The sequence below is a fragment of the Saimiri boliviensis genome, chromosome 19, assembly GCF_048565385.1.
Source record: "Saimiri boliviensis isolate mSaiBol1 chromosome 19, mSaiBol1.pri, whole genome shotgun sequence".
NCBI lineage: Eukaryota > Metazoa > Chordata > Mammalia > Primates > Cebidae > Saimiri > Saimiri boliviensis.
The window spans coordinates 45,568,528-45,584,489 of record NC_133467.1 but is presented as its reverse complement, the minus strand read 5'-3'; the positions used below and the strand labels follow the sequence as shown (position 1 = coordinate 45,584,489).

At 51.6% G+C, this 15,962-nt stretch overlaps 1 protein-coding gene across 1 annotated transcript; it reads left to right on the top strand.

Moving 5' to 3' along the window:
- The first annotated feature begins 11,747 nt into the window (after positions 1 to 11,747).
- Positions 11,748 to 15,962, top strand: LOC141582191 (phospholipid phosphatase 2-like). Its single transcript, XM_074389763.1, has 3 exons — positions 11,748 to 11,844; positions 14,435 to 14,733; positions 15,639 to 15,962. Exons 1-3 carry the CDS (start codon positions 11,748 to 11,750, stop codon positions 15,960 to 15,962), a joined length of 720 nt encoding a protein of 239 aa, XP_074245864.1.

The following is a 15,962-nucleotide window of genomic DNA, read 5'->3' as shown; positions in this document are numbered from 1 at the left end:
CTGATTACCTTCAGGAGATGAGTGGAAACAGGAGAGAGGGAATAGGGAAAGAGATGGGACATCTGAGTATATCATTTTATATACTGGAGTTTTGAACTGTGTTAACGTTTAATTTCTAATAAGTAAGTCAGCTTGTCAATTAATGGGACATAAAAAACCGAAATTCAATCCTAACATCAACAAATGAATCTATATGGTAAACAGATAATAAAGCCACCCAGAAGATAAAACAAATTAATCCAAATAATTTTTGAACTCACTAACTGAACATTGTCAGTGCAAAATACCCTAAGGATAAAAAGAATCACAAAACTACCTTAAGAATGAGAAGATTTACAAAAAAAGGTAAACATTACAGAATACATTTACTGTTGATAAGTGGTATTTATGTAGTAATTCTGAAACTACTTTTGCATAGTATACTGCTCCGCAAACGTGTAAATATTTTGAAATATAGTGACGTTATAAGTAACCAGGGCTCTCAAGAAGATACGAATGTGAAATGAAGGAAAAAAGAACCTATACTGTTAAATTCGAATTAGAGAAGTCAGTATCAAATCTTCATGTGTATACAAGTACATACATATATACTTAAAAATACTCACTGCTAGCTCTGTTCACTTAAAAGGGCCTAGAAGCAAAAGGTATTCATGTGGCAATGAAGAAATCTTGTGCCCAGATTACAGTTTGTCAATGCCATTACCCACCAAAAGGAACCAGGGAGCTCTTTAGGATAATGGCTGATCCTGGGACTGAGGCAGGTAAAGTAAAAGGTAATCATAGAACTTCTTACTGTGCCAGAAACTATGAAAGGACAAAAAATAAAGAAACCAAAAAAAACCGATGGGGATATGGCAAAGGGTCAGAGAAACAGCTCGATGAGGTTCCCACTGACCGAATCTGGGTTAATTTAAGGAGTCAAGGAAATAATGACCAAAATCAGTAATATAATGATTTTTGAAAATCCATATTGATAAAAACAAATGGAGTACACAGACAGGGAAAGGACAGCTCTTCTTTATAAAATAATATCCACAAAGAAATAAAGAAGAAATTTTACAAACAGAAAATTGTAATTTTTTTTTTGAGACTGACTCTCATTCTGTCGACAAGGCTGGTATGCAGTGGAGCAATCTTTCTGCCTCCCGAATTCAAGCGGTTCTCCTGCCTCAGCCTCCTGCATAGCTGGGATTACAGGCATGTGCCAGCACACCCGACTAATTTTTGTATTTTTAGTAGAGATGGAATTTCATCATACTGCCCGGGCTGGCCTCGAACTCCTGAGCTCAAGTGATCCACTTTCCTGGGCCTCCCAAAGTGCTGGCATTAAAGGCATGAGCCACCATTCTCAGCCCTGAAAAAAATCACTATTTTTAAGCTACCAATGTAAGAGTTGGTTCAAGCAAGGCTCAAATGATACTACAGCCACTGAGTGAATGATTGTTGGAAAACAGAACTGTCAACATCTCAAATTCAGCCAGCAGATGACTTACATATAAAGAAGAAATGAAACTTTTACAATGGAGAGATTTGGCAGCTACAACTTTAACCAAATGACTAAATTTCATATCACCACGGATGATACAAACTGATTATCATGCACTGATGTGATGCACTAAGAAAGATGTCATCCAGGCTCACACCTGTAATCCCAGCACTTTGGGAGGCTGAGGCAGGTGGATCATTCGAGGCTAGGAGCTCTAGACCAGCCTGGCCAACACAGTGAAACCCCATCTCTAACAAAACAAAACAAAACAAAACAAAACAAACAAACTAGCCAAGCATGGTGATGCATGCCTGTAGTTCTAGCTCCACTTTGGGAGGCTGAGGTGAGAAGATCGCTTGAACCCGGGAAGCAGAGACTGCAGTGAGCTGAGATGGCACCACTGCAATCCAGACTGGGCAATGACAGATTCTGACTCAAAAAGAAAAAAAAAAAAAAAAGTAATATTCGTCCTGAATTCTTCAAAAATGCCAGTCTCGCTAAAAAGAAAAAGCTAGGGCCGGGCGCGGTGGCTCAAGCCTGTAATCCCAGCACTTTGGGAGGCCGAGGCGGGTGGATCACGAGGTCGAGAGACCGAGACCATTCTGGTCAACATGGCGAAACCCCGTCTCTACTAAAAATACAAAAAAAAAAACTAGCTGGGCGTGGTGGCGCGTGCCTGTAATCCCAGCTACTCAGGAGGCTGAGGCAGGAGAATTGCCTGAGCCCAGGAGGCGGAGGTTGCAGTGAGCCGAGATCGCGCCATTGCACTCCAGCCTGGGTAACAAGAGCGAAACTCCGTCTCAAAAAAAAAAAAAAAAAGAAAGAAAAAGAAAAGAAAAAGCTAGGCCAGGCGTGGTAGCTCACGCCTGTAATCCCAGCACTTTGGGAGGCCGAGGTGGGCGGATCACGAGGTCAAGAGATCGAGACCATCCTGGCTATGATGAAACCCCGTCTCTACTAAAAATACAAAAATTAGCCGGTGTGGTGGCACGCGCCTTTAGTCCCAGCTACTCGGGAGGCTGAAGTGGAAGAATCGCTTGAACCCAGGAGGCAAAGGTTGCAGTGAGCCTAGATTGCACCACTGCACTCCAGCCTGGTGACAGAGCAAGACTCTGTCTCAAAAAAAAAAAAAAAAAAAGAAAGAAAGAAAGAAAGAAAGAAAAAGAAAAAAAGAAAAAGAAATAAAAGCTAAACAACTGTTTTAGATTAGAGACTAAGAGACATGACAACTGAGCACAATGCATAAGCCCTGGATTGGGGGAAATCAAAGTAGCTATACAGAACGTTATTGGTACAACAGGAACTCTGAATGTGGACTTCATAGTAGATACTAAGCCTATATCGAAGTTAAATTTTCTGAGTACGATAATTATATTGTAGCTATGTGGGAGAGTGCCCTTGTTCTTAGGAAACACCGACGTGTGCAGCATAAAGTGTCATGATTTCTGTAAGAAATTCTCCAACGGTTCAGAAAATACATCCACACGTATGTTTCTGTACATACAAAGAAATAAGGCAAATGTGGCACAATGTTAATAACTGGTCTGAATAAAAATGTATATGAGTCTTCACTATACTATTCTTGCCCCTTTTCTGTAGGTATGAAATTTCCAAAATACAAAACTTAGACGAAAGTACTTTTTAAAAAAGGCAAATAAAGAATAAATAAAACAAACCCAACATTATTTTACTCTTCGATTAGTATAAAGTTTCCAAACTAGAGAATGACTGCTCGTGAGACTGATCTAACCCACCCCCCGCACGGGCCCGGCGTGGCGAGTCACTGCGCGCCCGCGGCCGCCCTTCCTGACGGTCCGTGCAGGTGACGTCGTCCCAGCCAGGGGCCCCGACCGGAAAGGCACCGGGAAGCGCTGTTGGCACGTGGCCCGCCGTGCAGGATCGAACCGCGACCTCCTGCATGTCCGAATCCCCGCAGACCGTCCGAGGAGGAGAGTAAGGACGGACCTTCTCTGGGCCACATCGGGACCGCAAAGCAACGACCTCAACGCAACATAAGGTAAGGGCAGTTCTTCAGCCTTTCAGAGAAATTCCAAGCCTGTTTTTTTCATTAAGTTAGGAAAAGAAAAGAATCTTAGCCAAACCGATTACTCACGGTCAGCGCGTCAGGGTCGTCGCGGCGCGGTCGGCGTCAGCGGCGTCCGGAGGGTTTGCGGCCTTCATGCCGCGCTCGGCGTGTCGGCGGCGTCCCATGCACTAACGGCGTCGGCGGCGCGAAGGCGGCGTCCCGGGCGCGGATGGCATCGGCGGCGCGGTCTGCGCGTCAGGAGTGTCGGCGGCGAGGTAGTCTCCTCGAGGGCGTCGGCGGCGCGGTCAGCGGTTCGACGGCATCCCGGGGCGTCGGCGCGTCGAGGGCGTCAGCGGCGTGGTCCGCGCGTCCAGAGGGTCAGTGGCGTCCGGAGCGGAGTCGGCGCGTCAGTGACGTCAGCGGCGCGACGGCGGCGTCCCAAGCGCTGACAGCTTCAGTGGCGTCGGCGGCGCTGTCGGAGCGTCGTGGCCGTCCGCGGGGTCTGCGGCGTGTTGGGGACGTCCGCTGCGCGGCTGGCCCGTCCGCGGCGTCCCAAGCGCGACGGCGGAGTCCCAGGCGCGGATGGCACCGGCAGCGCGGTCGGCGGTGACCGCGGTGCGGTCAGTGCGTTGGTAGCGTCCAGGCACTGACAGCGTCAGTGGCGTCGGCCGCGAGGTCCGCGCGTCGGGGGCGGGGTGGGGGCGTTCACGGCGTGTTCGGCGTCGGCTGCGTCCACAGGATCTGTGACGTCAGCGGCGCGACGGCGGCGTCCGCGGATAGCATCGGCGGCGCGGTCAGCAGGTCAGGAGTGTAGGTAGCGCGGTAGGCTCGTCGGGGATATCCGTGGCGCGGTTAGCGGTTCGGCAGCGGCCCAGGCGCTGACACCGTGAGTGGCGTCGGCGGCGCAGTCGGCGCGTCGTAGGCGTTCGAGGCGCTGACGGCGTCCGCGGCGCGCTCTGCGTCGGGGCCGTCTGCAGCGTGTTGGGAACGTCCGCGGCGTCTGCGGCGCGACGGCGGCTTCCGAGGCGCTTCGGCGGCGTCCCTGGCGCGGATGGCGCCGGCGGCGCAGTCGGCAAGTCGGTGATGTCAGTGGCGTGGTAGGCTCGTCGTGGGCGGCCGCAGCGCGTTCAGCGGGTCGGCGGCGTTGGCGTTGAGGTTCGCGCGTCGGGGCGTCCGCGGGGTCCGCGGCTCGGTCGGCTTCCGCGGCATCTGCGGAGTGTCGGGGACGTCCGCGACGTGGTCGGCGCGTCGGCGGTGACCGGGCGTCAGCATCGCGGTAGGCGCGGGCTGGCGCGTCGGCGGCGCGCTGAGTTGAGGTTTACCCGGACGTCCACGCAGCGTTTCCGAGGTGGGAGCGCCGCGCCAAGCCGGGAAACGGTGAGTCGGAGACCCGCGGCGTCCAGCTGGGTCAGTGTGCGCGCCGGGGGCCTCCACAACTTCCGCTGTGCCGGCGGGGTGGGCGCGCCGGGCTCCCCGAGCGCTTGAGTTTCCTGCGTTGGATTCCTTGCCGGCTGCAGCCCTGCTCTCGTGGGCTCTGGGGAAGAAACTCGCGGGTAGGTTTTTCTGTGGCGTCCCAGAGGGTGGAGGGATGGAGCAGCGTCGGGGGCACATCCGCCTGGAGCTGGTGGAGGGCAGTGACCCTTTGCCCCACCTTCAGAGCATTCTTGTCTCCCAGTGTTTTCTCCTGTTAGGCAAAGTTAAAGAGGCATTTAAATTCCTTCATCTGGTTCCCCCCACCCCCTTTTTTTTAAAGGTGGGGTTTCACCACGATAGCCAGGCTGGTCTTGAACTCCTGACCTCAGATGATCCGCCCGCCTTGGCCTCCAAAGTGTTTGGATGACAGGCATGAGCCACCAGGCCCAGCCTCAAGCGATTCTCTTGCCTCAGCCTCCCAAGTACTTGGGATTATAGGCGCCTGCCGCCATGCCTGGCTAACTTTTGTATTTTTAGTAGAGGCGGGGTTTCACCAGGTTGGCCAGGTTGGCCCATCTCCTGACCTCAAATGACCACCCACCTAGGTCTCCCAAAGTGCTGGGATTATAGCCACATGCCTGGCCAGGAGTTTCTTTATTTTAGAAAGGGAATTTCATCAATAATACTTCTTTTTTTTTTTTTTCTTCCAAGTTGGCCACTCCTGGATCATCAGTACTCTTAAATGAATCAAATGAATCTGGTTTTCAATTTTCTGGGGTTTTTAAGTTTTGTTACTGATTTTAGGCTAATGAAGAAAGGATTTCTAAGTGTGCTATTTTTTTTTTTCCATCCAGTCTGGGACATCTTAAATAACATGGGATTGTGTGTCTTACATTTCTTAAAAACTGATCTGAATTCTTTAGTGGAGAGATTTGTTCCTTATCTAGTGGGCTTTGGTGTGATCTTTTTTCTTTTCCTCTTTTCTTTTTTTTTTGGTAGCTGGAGAGCCTAGTAAGGAGGTCAGTTATATTTGGGATCTGGGTCTGGGATACTAAACTTGCTGTCAGTTCATTGCACCTATTTGCTGTTTGACCTTAGAAAATTTATTTCCATTTCTGAGCCTTGGTTTCATCATTTCTCAAATGGAAATAATCACAACCTGCTAACATCACAGAGAACTTTTAAGAATGAAAAAAAGTAGCATATGTTAAAAGCACAGTAAAAAACCAAGCAAATGCACGACTTTTTAATAAAAAGGTTATGTTATGTTATTTATTTATTTATTTATTTATTTTTGAGACAGAGTTTCGTTCTTGTTACCCAGGCTGGAGTGCAATGGCGCAATCTCGGCACACCGCAACCTCCGCCTCCTGGGTTCAGGCAATTCTGCCTCAGCCTCCTGAGTAGCTGGGATTACAGGCACGCACCAACATGCCCAGCTAATTTTTTGTGTTTTTAGTAGAGACGGGGTTTCACCATGTTGACCAGGATGGTCTCGATCTCTCGACCTCGTGATCCACCCACCTCGGCCTTCCAAAGTGCTGGGATTACAGGCTTGAGCCACCGCGCCTGGCCAGAGTTTTGCTCTTGTTCCCCAGGCTCCAAGCGAGGCTATGTATTTATTGAGTTATTTATCTATTAATCGATTTATTTAGAGGCAGACTCGAATTTGTTTATTTACTGATGTACTTACTGTCTGTAGTCCCAGCTACTTGGGAGGCTGAGGCAGGAAAATTGCTCAAACATGGGAGGCAGAGGTTGCAATGAGCCGAGATCATGCCATTTCACTCCAGCCTGGGTGACAGCAAAACTCCATCTCAAGAGAAAAACAAAAGAAAGAAAAGAAAATGAATTTGCGGGCAGCTGAGAAAAATCGAGGAGACACAGAGACTAAAGATGACAGGCAGCCAGCTGGACAGCCACCGCCTCCTCAAGCCCGAACATGCAGAGGCTGACCTAGGGGGGTGACACAGAAATGGCCAGGCATGGTGGCTCATGCCTGTAATTCCAGCTTTTTAAGAGAACTAGGAGAGCAGATCACTTGAGACCAGGAGTTCAAGACCAGCCTGACCAATGTGGTGAAACCGTTTCCACTAAAAATACAAAATTAGCCAGGCATGGTTGCAGGTGCCTGTAACTCCAGCTACTTGGGAGGTTGAGGCAGGAGAACTGCTTAAGCCTGGGAGGTGGAGGTTACAGTGAGCTGAGATCACACCATTGGACTACAGTCTGATCAACAGAGTGGCTCTTTCTCAAAAAAAAAAAAAAAAGAAAGAAAAGAAAAGAAAGAGAAAAAAAGACACATAGATTCAATTTCTTTTTATTTTTATTTTTCTTTTTTTTTTTTTTTTTTTTGAGACAGAGTTTCGCTCTTGTTACCCAGGCTGGAGTGCAATGGCACAATCTCGGCTCACTGCAACCTCCGCCTCCTGGGTTCAGGCAATTCTCCTGCCTCAGCCTCCTGAGTAGCTGGGATTACAGGCACACGCCACCATGCCCAGCTAATTTTTTGTATTTTTAGTAGAGACGGGGTTTCACCATGTTGACCAGGATGGTCTTGATCTCTTGACCTCGTGATCCACCCGCCTCAGCCTCCCAAAGTGCTGGGATTACAGGCTTGAGCCACTGCGCCCGGCTAGATTCAATTTCTGTGCAGAATTGTGAGTGAGTGTCTCTCCTTTTGGGGGCAATGTCAGGGGATTTCCGGGATCTGAGAGTGGGCACTGAGCATGTGGCTGAGAATCCTGGACAGCTGCAACATCCAGATGTACTTAGCAGAGGAATCCGGGATGTGCCTGACTGGGGTATCAAAAAAGCTGTCAATTCCAGCTGGCTGTGGATGTTGATGCTATACATCCTGTATATGAATTCTCCCATCAGAAGCTCTATCTAGTTAGAAAGGCAAAGAAGAAAGAAAATCATGCTCCCGTTCCCCAAAGGAAAGGGCAAGGAGGCGGGAAGGTGGAAGGGAACTTCCTCGTGCTGCGGCCTGAATCTCTGCTTGTGCTGCTGTCTTCCCCACTAGACTCTGTACTTTCAGAAGGGGCTGGAGATGGGCACAATGCCAGCCCCTCCCTTCTCTCCAGAAGTGTTCCGCAACCCTGACATTCACAGTAATTGCTTCTTTCTGTTCGTCTTTTTTTTGAGGCAGGTTCTTGCTCAGTCACCCAGGCTGGAGTGCAGTGGTGTGATCATGGCTCACTGCAGCCTTGACCTCTTGGGCTCAAGTGATTGTCTCCCCTCAGCCTCCTGAGTAGCCGGGACTATAGGCGTGCGCCACCATTCCTGGTTAATTTTAAAAAAACTTTTTTTTTTTTTTTTTTCCTGTAGAGACAGGGTCTTACTATGTTGCCAGCTGGTCCCAAACTCCTGGGCACAAGCGATCCTCCCTTCTCGGCCTCCCAAAATGTTTGGCGTTACAGGTGTGAGCCACCACACCTGGCGTCTTTGTGTTTCTTTAGAGTAGAGCCGTCCTAGTATGCATCTCTAGCCCATAACTGTTCCCCAGCATTGTTATGTCTTTTAAGCCTCTTTAAATCTCCCAAGTTTGTTGGCTGGGTGAGTCCTCACACCTGTAATCCTGATGTGATAGGATCATTTAAGTTCAGAGGTTTGAAACCAACCTGGACAACACAGGGAGACTTCTATCTCTACAAAACCTAATTTTCTTCTTCTTTTTTTTACCCTACCCAGGCTGCAGTGCAGTGGTGTGATCTCACCTCACTGCAACCTTCGCCTCCTGGGTTCAAGTCATTCTTCTGTTTCATCCTCCCAAGTAGCTGAGATTACAGGCACGTGGAACCATGCCCAGCTAATTTTTGTACTTTTAATAGAGCCGGGGTTTCACCATGTTGGCCTGGCTGTCCTCAAACTCCTGACCTCAGGTGATCTGCCCACCTCAGTCTCTCAAAGTGCAAAGATTGGGATCACAGGTGTGAACAGCCATGCTTGGCCAAAAACTAAAATTTTTAAAAAGACGAAATCTACAAATTTCTCCTCTATTCCTTTTCCTTTTTTTTTTTTTTTGGAGACAGAGTCTTGCTCTGTCACCCAGGCCAGAGTGCAATGGCACAATCTCAGTTCACTGCAACCTCCGACTCCCAGGTTCAAGTGATTCTCTTGCTTCGGCCTCCTGAATAGCTGGAATTACAGGCATGTGCTACCACACCTGGCTAATTTTGGTATTTTTGGTAGAGATGGGGTTTCTCCATGTTGTCTGGCTGGTCTCAAACTCCTGACCTTGTGATCTGCCCACCTCGGCCTCCCAATGTGCTGGGATTACAGGCGTGAGCCTCCTTGCCTGGCCTATCCCTTTTCTTTTCTATGGATATTGGAAGACTCCACACTGTTGGGCCTGCAGCATTTCTCAAAGTCTGGATTTCCCTGGTGCAGGTGAACCCATTTCTGTCTTTTGTATTTGTGGCGTATTTGCAGCTGGATTTATGCTCACCCCATTAGATTAGAGTTTGATCGTGTTGGCAAGATTCAGTGGGTGATGTGATTGATCTCTTATTGGTGATGAATACTATCCTATTGTCTCTCTTATTTTGTTAATTTTTTAAATGAGTTTTTTAGAAATAGGGATCTCATTTTGTCACTGTCTGGAGTGCAGTGACTCCAACATAGCTCCCTGAAGCCTCAAATTTCTGGGCTCAAGTGGTCTGCACACTGCAGCCTCCTAAGTAGCTGAGACCACACACCACCACACCCAACTTTTTTTCTTTTTTGAGATGAAGTCTTGCTCTGTCGCCCAGGCTGGAGTACAGTGGCATGATCTCAGCTCATTGCAAACTCCGCCTCCCAGGTTAATGCAATTCTCCTGCCTCAGCATTCTGAGTAGGTGGAATTATAGGCAACTGCCACCACGCCCAGCTAATATTCATATTTTTAGTAGAGATGGGCTTTCACCATGTAGGTCAGGCTGGTCTGGAACTCCTGACCTCAAGTGATCTGCCTGCCACAGCCTCCCCAACTGCTAGGATTACAGATGTGTGCCATCGCACTGTACCTGGCCAATGCCCAGCATTTTCTTTTTTTAGACTGAGTGTTGTTTTGTCACCCAGGCTGGAGTGCAGTGGCGCAATCTTGGCTCACTGCAATCTCCACCTCCTGGGTTGAAGCGATTCTGTTGCCTCATTCTCCCGAGTAGCTAGAATTACAAGCACCCACCACCAGGCCCAGCTAATTTTTGTATTTTTTAGTAGAGACGGGGTTTTGCCATATTGGCCAGGCTGGTCTTGAACTGATCTAGTGATCCACCCACCTCAGCCTCCCAAAGTGCTGGGATTCCAGGCTTGAGCCACCACGCCTGGTACCTAATTCCTATTCACTGGTCATGGATGGGAGCTATGGAACCTTTCCCCAGAATACATGCTGGCCCCATCAGAACTTCAGGATTCGGTCTCCTAAGAGATGTTCCTCTGTTTGTGCTACACACCCAAATAATCCATCTCAGTCCACTGTCAGACAACTTCCAGGAATGACAGTGGCTGTAGTCTAGCTGAAGAAACACTGAAGTAGGAGTCAGCAGACCCCAGGACTCTTTTGACTCAGCTGCTAACAACTTAATGTGGCATTGGGGAAAAAAAAAAAAGTTGGAGCGACCATGCCTGTCATCCCAGCACCTTGGGAGGTTGATGTGGGAGGATTGCTTGAGCCCAGGAGTTTGAGAGCAGCCTGGGCAACATAGCAAGACCCCATCTCTACAAAAAATTTCAAAAATTTTTCCAGATGTGGCAGTGTCCCCCTGTAGTCCCAGCTACTCAGGAGGCTAAAGTGGGAGGGTCACTTGAGTCCCGGAGGTCAAGACTGCAGTGAGCCAAGGTCATGCCACTGCACTCAAGCTTGGGCTTCAAAGTGAGACACTCTCAGAAAAAAAAAGCTGGAGCTTTTGTTTCACATTTGTAAAAGGTACATGTTATTATCTCCTTCATGGAGTTACTGTGAGGATGGAAATACAATTATTTTTCTTCCCTCTCCTTTTAGAAATACAATGAGATAGGCATAGTGGCCAGCTGAGGTGGTTCATGCCTGTAATCCCAGCACTTTGGGAGGCTGAGGCGGGTGGATCACCTGAGGTCAGGACTTCAAGACAAGCCTGGCCAACATGGTGAAACTCTCACTCCACTAAAACTACAAAAATTTGCCCAGTGTGGTGGCATGTGCCTACAATCTCAGCTACTCGGGAAGCGGAGGCAGGAGAATTGCTTGAACCCGGGAGGTGGAGGTTGTAGTGAGCCGAGATCATCCCACTGCACTCCAGCCTGGGAGACAGAGCAAGACTCCATCTCAAAAAACAAACAAAAACCAAAACCCGGTGTGGTGGCTCATCCCTGTAATCTCAGCACTTTGGGAGGCCGAGTTGAATGGATCACCTGAGGTCAGGAGTTCAAGACCAGCCTGACCAACATGCAGAAATCCCACCTCTACTAAAAAGACAAAATTAGGCAAGCATGGTGGCATGTGCCTGTAATCGCAGCTACTTGGGAGGCTGAGGCAGAAGAATTGGTTCAACCTGGGAAGCAGAGGTTGCAGTGAGCTGAGATTGCACTCCAGCATGGACAATGAGAAGTAAACTCTGTTTCAAAAATAATAATAGTAATTAGATAGGCATAGGCCCTGCGCATCGGTGGGATTCGAACACCTGCGCCTCGGGCGGGGGAGACACTTGGAGAGAAAAGCTGAGTCCCAGGCTTCGGGACCTCGGGAGACTGAAACCTGTCCCGCGGGTTATTGGGCCAGGTTGGGGAAGCAGTGCCCGGAGGCCTCCCGCCAGGGTCCCGGAAACAAAGGCCAAGTGTTTGCTCTGTGGCTGAAGGGACAATGGCGTCGCGGATCTGTCACCGCGGGGGGGTGGCCAGGGGTGCGCTCCTCCCGAGCGCGTTTCCTGGTTCTCTGGCCAAGCACTCTGAACTCCGAAGTAGACCCTTGTTGGGGGGGCCAGGGGACAGCACGAGGTCCCCGTGGGGTGTCTGCCAGCCCTGGGTGCCATGTCCAGTGGGGTGTCTGCCAGCCCTGGGTGCCATATCCTGTAGGGTGTCTGCCAGCCCTGGGCGCCATGTCCTGTGGGGAGTCTGCCAGCCCTGGGTGCCATGTCCTGTGGGGTGTCTGCCAGCCCTGGGCGCCATGTCCTGTGGGGTGTCTGCCAGCCCTGGGTGCCATGTCCTGTGGGGTGTCTGCCAGCCCTGGGTGCCATGTCCTGAGCAGCTGTGCTGTCAGTTACTTAAACGTGTGTGGCACTTTCTGGTTGCCAGGCCCTCAGCAGCATGCAGATAACCTAAACGGTTCCGTAAATGGCCTGTGAGGGAGGGGCAGCTGCGTGGAGTCGCCTGCTGGAGGCCGCACAGCCGGGAGGTGCCGCCAGGGTGGGGTTGGGTGTGGCTGCTGCGTGCCAGGGGTGGCGGCCAGGCCGAGGGCACCTCCATCTGGAAGCTGCGGCCCGTCACAGTGCAGTCCACAGGTTCCAGACGGGGCTGTGGGGGCAGCGTGAGGGCGGGAAGGCTCCCGGGGGTCAAAGGAAGAGAAGGTGCCTGTTCCGGGGACCCCAGAGTGAGCTTTCCAGGCAGAGGGAAGCCCGGGGCCAGTTGTCATGGGGGTGTCTGAGTCTCTAGCTGGAGTTACTGGGGCAGGGAGGTCGGAAACGGAGGCCAACCGGTGTGAGCCTCCGCCTGCTGAGAGCCCCTGGGAGGGGCTGGTGTCCTGTGACCCTGACCTTCCACCGCGGGGCAATTGCAGGAGCCTCCTCCCTGGTCTCTGCCATCACTCACAGCAGCGCCAGCCGCCCTTGCGCCCCAGCAGAAGCTGGGCTCTTACAAGGCATCCCGCTCTGCCCCAGCGCTGGCCTCTCCAGGCACCGTCCCGGCTCTGGGCCCCTGCGCTGCCCGTTCTGTTCTGCATTCCCTCCGCCTTTTCTGCCCTGTGAGGAGCTCTGCTGTCTTCACTGCTTTATTTCCCCAGACTCAGCCAGCATCGAAGGCGTGCCGTGTCCTAGGACCCTTGCAGCTGGCATGCAGGGAGGAGTGTGAGGCTCCCTGTCCCTCCTCAGGCTCTCAGAATTCGGAAGAGCCACGCTTTTTTGTTCTTGCCCTGCTGGGCCAAAGACGCCCTGCCTTCGTTATTCTCTGGGGTAGACACCCTGCGCTTTTGTTGTGCACCTGCCGTGTGGAACAGGGAGCTGCCCCGGGCCCTGCCCTCTGTAGCTGACTCCGGCTTCCCTGGCCACCCTGAGCCCAGCAGGGCCCCGGGAGCCCCAGTGCTGTGTGACACCTTCCGCAAGTGTGGAATTGACAAGAATGTGCTTTTCGTCCCTGAGTTACCATGTGGCTGGCATGTGCCCTGGCACGAGGGTCAGTGGCGGGCAGGGGCGAGCAGGAAGGCACCTCCGCTGTGCCCCTGCTTTTGCCTTTTCCTGACTTCTCTGGCCAGCTCTTAGGTTGAAATAAGTCCTGCCTGTTTTAACAGATGTTTATTAAACATCTGCGCTGGCCAGGCTCTGAGCAGCCTCCAGGGTCTCTGTCCTGAATACAATAGGCCTCTCCTGGTGCTGGCGGGTGGAGGCGGGGAGATTAAGTCCAGTGTCCCACAGGTGACTGCGTAATTCCACATGGGGCAATAGGGAGAAAGAGCAGACCTTCCCTTTTATTTTTATTTATTTATTTATTTATTTATTTATTTATTTTCTTTTAATAAATTGAGACAGAGTCTCGCCCTGTTGCCAGGCTGGAGTGTAGTGGCACGACCAGCTCACTGCAACTTCCATTTTCCGGTTTCAAGCAATTTTTCTGCCTCAGCCTCCCGAGTAGCTGGATTACAGGCACACGCCACCACGCATGGCTAAACAGACCTTTCCTTTTGTGAGAGGGATGCTGGTGGGGACAGCCGGGAGGGGAGATGAAACTGAGCGGAAGTGAGAGTCACTTTGGTGCCCAGCACGTTGTCTCACACCTGTAATCTCAGCACTTTGGGAGGCTGAGGCTGGGGGGTCGCTCTAGCCTGGGAGTTTGTGACGGGCCTGGTCAGCATCAGACCGCAGTCTCTACTTTTAAAAATAAAAATAAGATATTCTGGGCAGAGAGAAGTCCCTGTGCAAAGGCCCAGAGGTGAGTGTTTGCCCGTTTTTTTTTGTTTGTTTGTTTTTTTTGGGGGCCGGAGTTTTGCTCTTGATACCCAGGCTAGAGTGCAATGGCAGGGTCTCTGCTCACTGTAACCTCCACCTCCTCGGTTCAGGCAATTCTTCTGCCTCAGCCTGCAGAGTAGCTGGGATTACAGGCACGCACCATCATGCCCAGCTGATTTTTTTGTGTTTTTAGTAGAGACGGGGTTTCACCATGTTGACCAGGATGGTCTCGATCTCTTGACCTCGTGATCCACCCACCTCGGCCTCCCAAAGTGCTGGGATTACAGGCTTGAGCCACCGTGCCCGTCCTTGCCCGGTTTTTCAAGGAGCAGAGGGAGGGTGTGACGGGGAGAGGGCCTGGGGAGTTCGTGCTCATCTGAGGGTGATGGGAAAGGAGTGTCGCTTGGGCCTCCCACGTGCTGTGAGAAAAGCTCTTCCTTGTTGGTGGGAGCAGGCCTCGAGGCCAAGGCGGGTGTGGGGGCCCCATGGCCCAGCTGGTTTGAGAACCTCACAGCTCCCAGGCCCTTCTCCCCCTCCAGCCTCCCTGTCCTTCGCTGTTCTGTGTCGCTGGTGAACACCCCGTATAACCGAGGATTTGACTGTGGGGATGACTCCATCCGGTACCCCTACCGTCCAGACACCATCACCCTTGGGCTCATGGCCGGGGTCACCATCACAGCCACTGTCATTCTTGTAAGACAGGAGGGATTCAGAGGGACAGGGAGGGGGCGGGATGGGGTACAGCCCTACCCTGGGTTCCTGATGGAGGTGGCCTGGAGGTCTGTGGGGGGCTGGGGGACACAGCCTTGCCCCGAGTGGTACTTGTGGGTAATAGGAACCCCCTTTTGGCCGGGCACGGTGGCTCAAGCCTGTAATCCCAGCACTTTGGGAGGCCGAGGCGGGTGGATCACGAGGTCAAGAGATCGAGACCATCCTGGTCAACATGGTGAAACCCCGTCTCTACTAAAAACACAAAAAATTAGCTGGGCATGTTGGTGCGTGCCTGTAATCCCAGCTACTCAGGAGGCTGAGGCAGGAGAATTGCCTCAACCCAGGAGGCGGAGGTTGCGGTGAGCCGAGATCGTGCCATTGCACTCCAGTCTGGGTAACAAGATCGAAACTACCTCTCAAAAAAATAAAAATAAAAATAAATTAAAAAAAAACACAAAAAACAACAACAAAATAGGAACCCCCTTTTGTCTTTTGAGATGGAGTTTTGCTCTTGTTGCCCAGGCTGGAGTGCAATGGCAGGATCTCCGCTCACTGTAACCTCCGCCTCCTGGGTTCAAGTGATTCTCTTGCCTCAGTCTCCCCAGTAGCTGGGATTACAGGCATGTTAATTTTTGTATTTTTAGTAGAGACAGGTTTCATCATGTTGGTCAGGCTGGTCTTGAATGCCCGACCTCAGGTGATCCTCCCGCCTCAGCCTCCCACAGTGCTGGGCTGGTAGGCGTGAGCCACCAAGCCCAGCTTGGGCACCTTTAGAGTCCCCAGCTCTGCAGCAGCCTTGGGGAGGCCCGTGGGGAGGACTGAGGCCCACTAAGGGCCCATGGGCTGACCAGGACCCCCTCTGGTCACCGCGGCTGCCCCACACGCAGGTCTCGGCAGGAGAAGCCTACCTGGTGCTCACAGACCGGCTCTATTCCTGCTCTGACTTCAATAATTACGTGGCTGCCATGTACAAGGTGCTGGGGACCTTCCTCTTCGGGGCGGCTGTGAGCCAGTCTCTGACGGACCTGGCCAAGTACACGATCGGCCACCTGCACCCCAGCTTCCTGGCCATCTGTGACCCCAAGTGGAGCTGGGTCAACTGCTCGGTCTATGTGCAGCTGGAGAGCGTGTGCAGGGGAAAAGCTGCTGACGTCACCGAGGCCAGGTGGGTGTGGACGAGCAGCCTTCACTCTGAGGGCAGTGGGAGCTGA